This window comes from Chelonoidis abingdonii, chromosome 2, assembly GCF_003597395.2.
Source record: "Chelonoidis abingdonii isolate Lonesome George chromosome 2, CheloAbing_2.0, whole genome shotgun sequence".
Taxonomy (NCBI): Eukaryota; Metazoa; Chordata; order Testudines; family Testudinidae; genus Chelonoidis; species Chelonoidis abingdonii.
The window spans coordinates 109,621,429-109,634,469 of record NC_133770.1 but is presented as its reverse complement, the minus strand read 5'-3'; the positions used below and the strand labels follow the sequence as shown (position 1 = coordinate 109,634,469).

The following is a 13,041-nucleotide window of genomic DNA, read 5'->3' as shown; positions in this document are numbered from 1 at the left end:
GACTTGCTCAGAATCTGCAGCAGGGAATCTGCAGCAGGGTCTCCAGAGTCCTCTAGATGCACGTTTCCTCCAGTCATATTTAAGTCCTGGCTAGTTGGGTGACTGCCTCTTCTGGTGTGACATTAGTCATCTGAAGTGCTTTTGTTAATAGCTCTGTGGGGTAAAGAGGAGAGATGATGGCAGGGTGTTCTGAAGGATCTAAGAATGTGAAACGTTCCTCTTCACCAGATCCAGGGTTTGACAATATTGAGGCCACACTATGTGTCTAAACATTTTTTTTTCCTGAATGGGAGTAAGGGGAGCAAGGTAGGTTTTTTAAAAAAGCTTATTTAGTGTACTTTAATATTTATTTTTAAAGAACATGTAATGCCCTTGGAGTGGGAGGTGAGACCAGGATACATTTAAGTAAATACAATCAGTACAACTTCATGATCATTTACTATTGCGCTGCTATCATGCTTGTTGATACTGCAAGTCACATGTGGAAATTAATTTCTATTGCAGATTCTTTATCTGTTTCTGTATCCTCAGATGTATCTCCTAGTTAATCCATTTTGAAGTGTCTATGTGTGCTCTGCCAAGGATGCATTTTAATCCTGATACAATGCAACGAAATCCGTGTTTGGGATGTTAGAAGGTCTTGTTTACCTTTCATTCTATTCAAGGTTTTCTACACTGCAAACACATCTTCCTTTTGCACAGAATATCCTTACTCACACTTCATTGAACTAACACATTCTGGGCCAATTTTACTCCTGTCACGTGATGAAGGTCTTTCATGTGATATCACAGGACTTGCTCAGACAACCTTATACAAACACATCTAGGGTACAATCAGATCCTGGCTGGATTGTCTTCCGGTAGTGCTTCAGCCTCCTGCTCAAACACATCATCTCTCCTAATTCATTAGCAAGTCTAAGAGCTCACTCAGGACAGTGCAAAGTCAATAAAGGGCTCTGGGGTTATTATTTCACTGGTATAGCGCCACTTCTTGTCAGAAAAGGGTTGTAACTTTGAGGGTGCAATAATGTGCTCAAACTGCTTCTATTAGATGCTATGGGTGTTTACTCAAACTGATTCTGAACTTTGAACCTTTTAAGATTACCTGTCACTTCTCACACACTCATATTTTGTATTTAGAAACAGTTTTTTGATAAAGGTGAGCTGTCTAGTCAGTGTGTTGTGACATCATAAGAAGTTTTTCTGGTGAAATAGTCAATATTGCTAGGATGACTTGAATGAATTTACACGGCTGAAGTACTCGCAGCAGACCTGATTCATTGTAATATAGAATTCAGTACCCTTTGATTGTGGCTACCACAGCAAAAATCTATTAAGCAGCCTTAGTTATATAGTCTGTCAACAGTTGGTGAGGAGAATTAAAAAAGGTGAGGTGAGCAAAAAAAGGAGCTGTAAATCCCATAAGAGCGATTAGAATTACGAGAGAACTATAGTGGAACGTGAGTATAAATGACCAGTGTGGCCATGCTTAGATCTTGTGATTTATTCTTCTTTCAGAGTGATATTTAATTCTCCTTTCTCTATCTAACTTATTGCGCCTCAAGTTGTCCACATCCTGTCTCCTCTGTGGAATATAATCTAATATTTCAGTTCCTGACCTGGAGGTTAAGAACACTTTCTTCAGGTCACAGGGCTGTACAAGGCAAGTTGAAGGGATGCAGTCAAGATAGAACAGCTCCAATGTTTAAAACAGAAAGAATTTCAGTTTCACCTTTTATGAAGTTTGCTTACCTTTTACAAGTCACACAGCTAGAACAGTCAAATTAGACTGGGCTGCCTTTCTGTTTTTGCTTTAGACAGCTTTATTTTTTGCTTCTCATGAACTTAGCACAATGCTGTTGCATTTGATTTTTCTAACCCAGTAAAGGAACAGTTAAATCCAGAACAAAAACCTGTTTATATTGAATTTAAATAATACATTTTGAAAACACTGACTATTTATATTGGACCAAGTTCATCACAGCTGTAACTCTATTGACTGTGGAGCTCATTTGCTATGAACAACTCCTTGGGCAGTAGGCATGTGAGTGCTTTGCTCCTCGAATGCATGCAATCATAATCTGACCATTGCACAAATCACATCCCAAGAACTGAAAATCTAAATCAAATTCCAAAATAAAGTCAAACACAGGTGATAGCAAAATCCTGGGCCTTGTTTTTATGTGTGTGTTTGTCTTTTAAAATAAAAACATCTTTCACCATTGAAGACGTCCTTGTTAAGCTAAATGTCACAGCTACAGACGTAGCCATGAAATCACTCTTTTAAAAAAGTGTGATCAACTCTCAAAACAACTTTTTTACTCATTGTAAATGTAATGAGTGTAATATGCAAATACCTCGGTCAACAGCATGAGAATTGGTTATGTTAGATCCAAGCTACTGGTCTTGTATCTATCAATGAGCAGATCATGACAGTGAGGGGGCCATAGCCTCCTTGAAAGCAAACTAAAGAAACATTGACCATCAATTCCTGTGTTCTTCTAAGGAACAGAACATTACAGGGGGAAAAAAAGGCTGTAGGAGAATAAAGGAGTCCTTTTCTATTTTAAGAAAAAAATGTTTTTCTTGTTGAAAATGTGTTAGAGCTTTCAAAACATACGTGATAAAAATAAACATGGGGAAACTGTGGAAAAGCTAGAAACACATATCTTAAGGTTAATATCACCATGGTAATCCCATGTGTGTATAGCTTTATAGTCTACAGTTACTGCATAATATGCTATATTTGGGTACCTGGCCTTAAAAAAAAGAGTATTGCAATGTTCTACATAAGTGATCAAAAGCACTGTTGCTTACACTAGCATTGCTTCCATGACTGGAGTAATTATTATAGAAAAGTGTGTTTGTCTGAGAGAGAGAGAAAATATTTGTTTAGAGACTGCCAGTGTCATGAAAAACAATAATAGCACCTCCCCTAATACCAAATCCAGTCGGCAGTAGTTGCTCAGCTGCATGGGTCTGCTTTTTAGATAGATTATTTTTTTCTAAATATATTTAGGATGAAGTATGGGAGAGGGAGGGGGGAGATGCTGCTGCTGTTGAATGTTAAATGCAAAGCACTTGGGTCTGATAGGATAAGGAGAAGTGGTTACTCTGCCTATATAAACTGACAACAGCATCCTCTGTGCTTTATAACTGTCACAGGGGAGCGAAGAAAGAGAAAGAAGGAGTGGAGAAGAAGGAATCTCACCAATTGGCTGTAAGTAACATTCTTTGTCCTTGTAGCTTCATGCTTAATAAATCCAAGATGATAAATGCTTGGATTAATTCAACAGTTGTTACTTCGCCTTGGAGTCTGGCTAATTAATTTTAAATATTCAGCCTATTTTATTTTAGAGGAGTAAATTGGAAGCACAAAAGAGCTTTACAAAAATGCAAATGTAAGTTTGCACAGGTTAGTGTGTGCCTCTTATTTTGTATTTATTCGCGCAGAGGTAGAACAATCCCAGTGTTTTGGTTTATGCATATGTATGTGTGACAGCCTTATGGAAAAATTAGGCTGCCAATCCAACTGCCACAGTTCTGGACAACCATGTAGACCTTTAAAAATAAAAACAGATGTTTCTCTTCTGTATCTTCTGAATAAAAACAAATCTATTTTGTTTCTATATGTGATCTTAAAAGTGAACATATCCTCCAAGGAAACCAGGAGAATTTTGTTCCTGAAAATTAGCAAACTGTAAAAGCTGAGCAACTCAGAGTGAAAGCGAAATGAGGTAACTTTGTATACGGACAAGGAAAATAGAAAGTACTAAACAGTGAAAAGTAGGAGCCACCTTCTGCATGCATAACTCCTGTTAAAGACAATTGATGCAGAAGCAATTCAAGATCAAATCAGTTGTGTTGACTGTAAATTTAAATCTGTTTGCGTTTGCCTCTATTTCATGCAGAGCATCTAATAAAAGACAACATTTACTTCAATGGGAATTTTGCCCAAGAAAAGATTGACACCTTTGATTTGCATTCTCTTGCCATTGAATTCAATGGTTAAAATCCCAAAGACTCCAGTTGGGCCATATGCAGAGCTCAAGCCTTTAATTTACATTGGATTCTGTAACAAATGGGCAGAGGGATAGATAACACGTCGTTCTACTCAACTGAAAATAAATATATAAAGTTATCACAATACTTTGAGCCTATGCTGTCCTCAGTTGTTGAAATATGTATGTTGTTTTAGATGTTAATATGTCTAATCTATAGGGCTTTCTGTTTAGGGGGGGGACCCTCTCCCACCCAAATAATATACATGTATATGTATGTCTCCTGTCTGCATTTAATAATCTCAGTCATTGATGTTAGCGTTTTTGTTGTTGTTTTGCTTTGTGCTTCAGATTGGGTCTGTTGAATTAGAGACCAGGTAGGTGTTCATACAGTTAGAAAGCATTAAATAATTGGTGACTAAAAACTTCCGTATTCTCTTTGTGGTATCTATTCTTTCTCTCTCTTCAGAAATTTTCTGGCACACTTTCATAAACTATAAGTGAGTTTAAAAAAAATAACCTTATCAACCAGAAACAGAATTTAAATAAAACACAATTCTGTTGTAGATATTTTGTCAATGTGTACATAAAAATAACATGCATATTGTAATTGGAAGGAAACTTAGACAATAATAATCAGAAATAGTTCTAGTTATTTACATAAGTATTATAGAATAGTTATTTACATAAGTACTATACCTATAAATGTGTTGCGTAAGTTTTTCTCCATATACGTATGTTTTATAAATATATAAAACTGTGTGGTACTTTTCTTTCTGATTTTTAAAATAAATAGCAAATAAATTCAATGAGGAGTCCGGTGGCAATACGTTGTGAATAAGTTCACATACTTAGTGCATACAATCTAGAGACTAGAGACAATTCTACAGTTTCAAATACATACCATTAAGATAAAACGCAGATTTGTTGTAATGTTCTAATTTTAAGGCAGCCAGATACTGCTTGGTCAAGGTGGCAAAAGGCTATAATGTCAAGCATAGGTTGTATAGTATATTACAATATCTAATGATATACTCAGGAAAAATCTAAAGGACTTTAATTTTTATATGTATATATAATGTAAATACCATACAATGACTGACCTCGCTCCTATGTAGGATGCAGCGTCATTACAACTGTGTTGGTCTCAGGTACTAGAGACGCAAGGTGGGTGAGGTAATCTTTTATTGGACTAACTTCTGTTTGTGAGAGAAACAAGCATTTGAGTTTACATAGGACTCTTCTTCAGATGTCCCGCTGCCTGAAGTGACTCAAGAATGAGAGTGCCAACCTCAGGGCAGACTGTTAGGTAGCAGGGAATGATCCCCAAATTGTTTGAGTTCTGTACTTGGATTTCTACAACCACTTAACACCAAGTGTAAACTCCCCAAGCAATATAACAGTCTAAAGATGGAATCACAGACAGTCTCCTTGGGGACTCTGATCTCTCTCATTACCAGCTGAGTGTATCTTTGTGATAGATGGTCCCTTTCATCAAGAATTGCAACAATATTCAAGTTACTCCCAGTTCCAAAGGGCAAGTCACTTACCCCAGGTCAATTGCCCCTTAGATCTTAAGCAAAGACAACACTTGTAGCCATCCTGAAATAAATTAGTTGAAGATTTATTAAACAGGAAATGGAAATGTGTTATTAACAAGGTTAAAGCAGGTAAACATACACACACACAAATGAGTTACAATCTTAAATTTCAAACGGCAATAGAAGCTTCTATAATAAGCAAGCTCTGAATGACCTATAGGGCCAGCCCAAGTTAAGCACTGGGGACCTCTTGTTTATGTCTAGTAAACCTTGCCCCCCCCCCCACAAGTCCAAGCAGCATAGAAATACTGTTCTTCCTTGCTCTCATTGAAACCAATAACAATTCCTTCATTGTCTCTAGTGGAGCATGGTTGGCCCCAACAGCAGATGATCTTGGGGCATGTATCAACATCATATATCTCTGGAGACTAATGAAGCTCAAGTAAAACACATTTTTGGTAATACTTCACTGTGATGGGATAGTCTGCCATGGAGGGCAGTGGTGCCTAGTTGTCAGCCTCCCCCACCACCCGGCTTGGCCATTTAAAGATTTGGGACTGTTCAGTAGATACATATAGAGACCTAAGATCCTGAGAATGAATGAATGATTGAGGAAGGAATTTGGAGGCTGTACCTCCAAGAGCCTGAAACCTTGCTGAGAAGGCAGGGCAACCAATTGGGAAAAGGTTGGGCGAAGGGGAGCAGCATAAAGACTGCCTCCTCCATCATCACAGACAGATACTGACAGGGGAAGGCTGGCCTGCTGAACCCTCCAGAGTGGGAGGCTAACTGGGAAGCATGTTCAGCTGAAGGGAGTTGGCAAAAGCCTTTCAACTGATTCCTCTAAGCCAATGAGGCCTGAGATACAACCCCAGAAAGAGAACTGTTGGAGGTGGGAGGAGAAATTCATGTTTACAGGAGAGAGATACTGATTGTTTTAAGGCAAGGGGCAGAGAGCTAGCAGTAGAATCCAGCTGCTACAGGGAAGAACTGAGACTGGCTTTTAGGAAATGCCTCTTTAGCCGGTCCCAGGAGGTGCAGTGGGCAACTGCAAAGTTGGGGTGAGGGAAGCAGTGTCTGCAGGTCTTTTGAAGATGCTGATGAGCAAGGTAAAAATAGGAGCAGCCCAGAGAAAATGGCGGAGGAATTGAAGGAGTGGTCCTTAGCCACCTAAACTGGGCCCTGGGGCTGGAACCAAAGGGAGGTGTGGACCCTTGGTTCTCCTACTTCTCCCCCAGGCCAAGAGGAGAAACATGGGTGTCAAAACTAAAAGAAACCAAGCAAGTGCCAGGCAGAGGTCAGAGATGATCTTGAAAGACATTAGATTTTGAATTTTCTTTTTTCTGGACTTTAATGTTACCCTCTGGAAGGGGAATGGACTGAGCAGTGACTGGCTGGATGGCTAGGTCACATACATTGTCAGACTGTTGTCAGATGACTGAAAGGGGTATTAGGCTAAGAAAATTCCTGGAATACTGCTCCTGGACACTGGGAGGTACTCTGGTGGCGAGAAGCACAAGAACATGCACTTATATTCCTGGCATTCTATCTACCAGGTTGGGTTTGTTAGTGAATTAGAGCACTGCAGTATGCAGGTAGTGTTTAGGAAATGGTATGGGGAGAGAGAGAGGCACACAGACAGAAAGGTTAGTGAGCTGTATCAGATAGAACTTTGACCTCTGTAGTAGTTCAGGGGGATGTAGCTATTTTCTAGGGAAATTTTGAAAGGGCGGTTGAAGAGAACTCTGCAGTTTAACCTCAAAAATAAATAAATGTTGATGCAGAAATTATAGCTGTTCTCTCAGGAACAAACATTAAAGATGCTGAGTGCCTCCTGAAAAGCACGGCCTGGCCCTAACAGGCATGGAACTGCCAGAAGTTGGGAGTATTTGAACATCTCCCAACAGCAACTGAACAGGATTGGGCTTTCATTGTTTGTCACCCAAGTGAAAAGAGACCACTCTCAGATGTGAGAGAGAACTTGTTCTTGTGAAATTTCTAGCCAAACTGTGCTAACTCAAGTCCCAGACCTGCAATTGTTATGCGTTCAGAAGTCCTATTGACTTGAAAAATGTGGAAACGATGAATAAGTCTTTACATTTTAGAGTGCTTATTGCTCTGAACCTGGACTCTGAAGCTTTTTTGAGGTATCCTGTTGCTTCTCACCAATTCATATCCTGTATATTGAAGCAGTTTTGTGATAAAGGTCAGCTTTCTTTCCATTGTATTATTGCCTCCATTTTGTGTGAAATATGTAGAGCCACTAGGATAGCTTTCAATAATTTGTATTGCTGTGATCCTTGTAGCAGAGCTCATCCACTGTAATGGAGAATTCACTTTGCCATGTTAACCACACCTAAGAGACTTATTTATTTAATCAGACATAGGCATATATACTATACTAGCAACAGTTCAGAAGGAAAGCCAAAAAGAATATGCGAGTTCAAGATGGTGCTGTAGATCCCAGAAGAACTAAGATAAAGACGGGAAAGAAGTGCAACTCTAAATGACCAATGTGTTCATGTTTAAATCTTGTGCATTTCTATTGATCTCAGAGTGGTAGTTAATAGGACTGTTCAGGAGTTTTCCATTAAAAATGTTTTTGATAGAAAATGTAACTTCTTTCAAATTTTTCCCCAGGAAATTTTTGATTTTGCTGAAATTTTCTGATTCATTTCAGCTGGGAAAATTGAAATTAAATCTTTTGTTTTGGGTAGGGTCAAGCCGAATTTAAATATTTCAGTTTGTTGAACTGAATCAAAACAATTCATTTTTGGTCAGTTAGATATTCATCTGTGTCAACTTGCACTGCCATGAGGCCTCCTGGGAGTTGTAATTTAGGTGTCTCATGCCTCCATTCTCCTCTCTGTGTATGTCTACACAGCAAAGAAAAACCCACGGCTGGACCATGCCAGGTGACTTGGGTTCACTGGGCACAAGCCGTGGGGCTGTTTCATTGCTGTGAAGACTTCCAGGATAGGGCTGGAGCCTGGGCTCTGGGACCCTCCCACCCCACAGAGTGCTCCAGCCTGAGCCCAGATATTTGCACAGCAATGAAACAGACCCACAGCCTGAGCCTCATGAACCCAAGTTGGTTGGTATGGGCCAGCCGTGGGTGTCTAGTTGTGGTGTAGATATAGTCCAGGCAGGAAGCCTAGTTCATAGAGTATATTTCCCATGATGCACGGTGGTCTCCCATCTTCTTTAACTTTCATGGTGCATCAGGAGGAAAATAATGCAGCCAGGAAGCCTGGCTCATCGAAGGAAAGTGGGCAGGAAGCACCAGAACTACAGCTACCATGAGGCACCACAGTAGATACAATGCAATAATGAAACTAAATGTTTTAACATTTCTGAAAAATTTTGATTCAGAACTTTCCAGATTTCAAAAAAATCAACTATTTGTTATGATTTGGAATGAAAATAAATGTTGAAATATTAGAACAAGCAAGCAAACCAATGCAATGCTTTTTTCCTGGCCAAGATTGTACCTGAAGGCACAACCCAGGATTAGCCCTATTTTGCCTCAGTCACCCATCCTAGGCACAATTTTCTCCTTGCTTTCCCCTTGCTTGGAGTAATCTGCTGCTGGCCTATACCAGGAAGCACAACAGTTTTTCCAGCTTACTGGCACACACAGTTTGCAGGCGATACCATCCATTTGGATGGTGCAGCTTGTCCTGCTGGACAGCTTCACAGTCAGGTATAGAGGGGTAGCACAGCAATGGCGCTCTGGGGCTATTTGCATTCACAAAGGCACACAGATAGAGCAGTTCTTGCAGTTCCCCAGTACAAGATTGTCCCAGTTTTTTGTGGGGTGGAGATCAGACTAATTACTAATCACAACTGTGCAAAGCCCGGGGATGATCTAGCCCATTGCTTTCTCAAATTACAACTAAAATTTGTATATCTGAAAAGTGAATTTTGTAATAGGTGGGTAGAAAAGATTAAATAGGCTGAATAGAAACACAGAAGTTGGGAAGGATCATCCACCCCCAGATCACCTGTAATGACAAGATATTGATCATGCTGGCTATGGCCACCTAATGATGATTCCCTTCTCATCGCTCTAGGGAAAGGGTAAAATCCCTGCAGGTCCTGAGCAAACTCTATATCTAAGAGCAAAGTTAATATACTCTAGAGGTGAAATCCTGGCCCCACTGAAGTTGACAGCAAAACTCCCATTGACTTCAGTGAGGTCAGGATTTCACCCCAAATCTGCATTTTATCTTCATTTTAGTAGAAGGGCTCAAACCACAGCGTTTGGAGTTGCAGTTGGATCCAAACAGTCCCAGACTTTGGATCTAATGTCCCACTGCTTAAGTTGGTATAAGTGTCCAGAACACAACTAAGACTATTAAAGGAAATGAAAATTAATTGTATCATTATCAGAATAATCCTACAGAGAATCAGAAAGGTGTAAAGATACCTTGGAATTGAAAGAAACCACAGCTCCCAAAGAAAATTCTGTTATAAGGAAACCTTACAACATGTCACCCATTAATAACTATAGTATTAAAATAATTGGTGATGAGAGAAATATCAATTTATACATAGAATGTTGCTGAATTCATGCCCTTTAACTTGTTTTTGGGAAAAGACAATGTCACGTGAAGAAATTTGTGTTAAACTACACTTTCCTATTGTATAATACTAAGAAAAAGCAGAAGAACGATGAGCTTGTGGCAGATGAGCCATACTGCTGTCTGTTCTGGTACACATGGATAGGCCACTGGACATAGAGATGTCGACTGAAATGTTAAACTGAACTTATCCATGTTTAAAAGTACACAAGAAATATCAGTAGTGAATACATACAGGACCAAATTCTGAAGTCCTTACTCAGTTTTTTTATATGGTCCTCACTCAGGCAAAACTCCAATTAACTTGGCACACAAGAGTTAAAATTTTGTCTACAACTTCCATATCTATGAAGTTTTAGACTGGGAAGAGAAGAACATGTACTTTTAAAGTATGCTATAACAACGAACTTATAAAATAAGGTTATAAAACAATCAGAAAATGGATAAGGGCAGTACAAACTGAGGGCTATATTGGGGATATTTTGCAAGCAATAAAATGTGTAGTTTTCTTTTAGAGAAAAGCTCTAAACTAAGGAAGCATCAGACTGACCATTGAGCTGTGTTTGTATTGTTTCAGCAAATGTGTATATACTGGCTAACGGTTTGTTAATTTATTTAGCAACAGTTTGATAGAATTTCAAACAGTAACCAAGGGTATGCTGGCAATGGCACGTTTAGTGTTTGTATGGTAGTTCTGAGACATAAAGCCCCTTGGATTGCAGAGGAGAAGATACACTGTTTGCTCAATTACTGTGTTTCAGATTAGAGATCAAACTCAAGATCGGCCATCAGAACCTCCATACAAAATGAGAGGCCATACTGACTATAGAGAGACCATACTGATTTTTTTTTAAGAACATCTAGACATCAGGTCAGGGAAAGCAGTCCTAAGCTAGCCCCAGTATTGTCCATCTCAGTAAGGCACAGAGAGCTGGTATTAAGTACTCAAGTTATTTGTGTTTAACAATTATATAACTTTAACATGACAGCAACCGGTCTCTGGTGTTGGCTGCAGGCCACAGTTTTCTGTAGTCCAGAGCCTTGCTTTCCTTAATACAGCACTCATACATGACACTAGTGGCTGTTCCACATCGACTGATTCCTCTTTGATCGCATCAACGCATTTATCCAACGGTGTTTATTAGTGATCTCTTTCCTTTTCAGCTTATGAGACAATGCTTGCTGTGATACTATAAAGCCACAATTACCGACCCAAAAGATTCTACCTCTTTTCAAGACCTCAGCCAGTTACGAACTACCAACACAGATAATTTACATCTAAGTAAGTTACTTGTGTTCTATTAACGAGGAGATGCTCAAGTTTTTCCTAATATCATTAATCTCTTACAAAGCTAATACCTGATTGTGTGTGTGATCTAAGCACAGTCACTTGTTTTCAAAATGCATACCTGTGTTTCACCAACCAGTTCCACTCTGGATACTGAGAAACAACTCCATGAATATGAATGAGTGATTGTAAAGAACTCTGAGACCATTTAAGCACCGTACAATGGCCTTGAACCTGCATTATCTGAGCACAAAACCTACATTGGCACCGCACCAGCGGAAGTTGTGTGTGGCCCAGGATTACAGAATCAGGATCTCTCCTGTGTATAGCTGATTAACATTTATTAATTATTATTATTAATTATAATATTGTAGTAGTCCCTAGAATTCCCATTAAGGATCATGGTCCCATTGTACTATATGCTGTACACACACAATGAAGATAAGGGTCCTGGCCCTAAGGCATTTAAAATGAGCTGTATGACATGAGGCAACAGGTGGATATAACACAGACAGGGGGAGTGAACAACACTAAAATCATTGTGATTATTGTGGTAAGCACGACACCCTCTATGTCTAACCATCGTCTTTTAATATGGCACTGTATCCTTATACATTGTATAATGCTGCAACTGAAAGGGTAATGTGTGTGTGCCATTGGTAGTGGGGATTGAACTTTTGTGACCTCTCGTGCATCATGCATTAGCCTTCACTGCCTGAGCTAAACGAATCAGCTTTGTTAATCAAGGCTGTAGCAGGATTAGCAAATTCTCTGTTCCAGCCGCCCATCGAGGGGAACAGAACACTGCAGTAAATGGGTGTTGGTTATATATGTATACCAATAAACTAAGAATCAGCTGCATGTCTCCCAATGAGGCCAGCTTCCATTTTTAGACACCTAAATAAGTGGCCAATTTTAAGAGATTCGTTCAAAAGTGACTTCTCTTTTTCCTTAGGTTTCCTGATATTGATACTTCCAACACCAGTTAGCATGGATACGACAGAGTTCCGAAAAAGAGGGAAAGAGATGGTGGACTACATTGCAGATTACTTCGAGCAGTTAGAAGAGAGACAGGTCTTTCCTGATGTGGAACCAGGATACCTGAGACCCCTCATTCCAGACTCTGCACCTCAGGAACCTGAGAGCTTTGAGGATGTCCTTAAAGATGTTGAAAGGATAATTATGCCAGGGGTAAGAACATCTGGAAAACAAAGTTATAGTATATTATAAAGCCTGTGGGTGAAATCCTGGGCCGAGAGAAGTTGATGGCAAAACTCCCATTGACTTCAATAAGGCCAGGATTGCTCCCTAATTTTTTATACTTAGATATATGGTTCAATCCTTGAGGGGGCCATTTAGAGATCTGGGGCAAAAAATCTGTCTGGGGATTGGTCCTGCTTTGAGCAGGGGATTGGACTAGATGAGCCTTATGATGGAACTGAAAGAAGTTGGGAATACTTGAACATCTCCCAACAGCAACTGAACAGGATTGGGCTTTCATTGTTTGTCACCCAAGTGAAAAGAGACCAATGCTGCATCTGCACTACCTCGCAGTCAACCCATGAAAATCGAATTAAGTGCTACACCTCTTGCAAAGTCGACATTAGAGGCAATTTAAGTTGGCGTAA

At 39.6% G+C, this 13,041-nt stretch overlaps 1 protein-coding gene across 1 annotated transcript in view; it reads left to right on the top strand.

Annotated features, from left to right (window-relative positions):
* The first annotated feature begins 3,107 nt into the window (after window positions 1-3,107).
* Window positions 3,108-13,041, top strand: part of DDC (dopa decarboxylase) — an 82,890-nt gene continuing 72,956 nt past the window's right edge. The window contains exons 1-2 of the mRNA XM_032800296.2: window positions 3,108-3,220; window positions 12,369-12,604. Coding sequence (XP_032656187.1) covers window positions 12,404-12,604 — 201 coding nt within the window. The 5' untranslated portion in view covers window positions 3,108-3,220; window positions 12,369-12,403. The remainder of the gene's footprint in view (window positions 3,221-12,368; window positions 12,605-13,041) is intronic.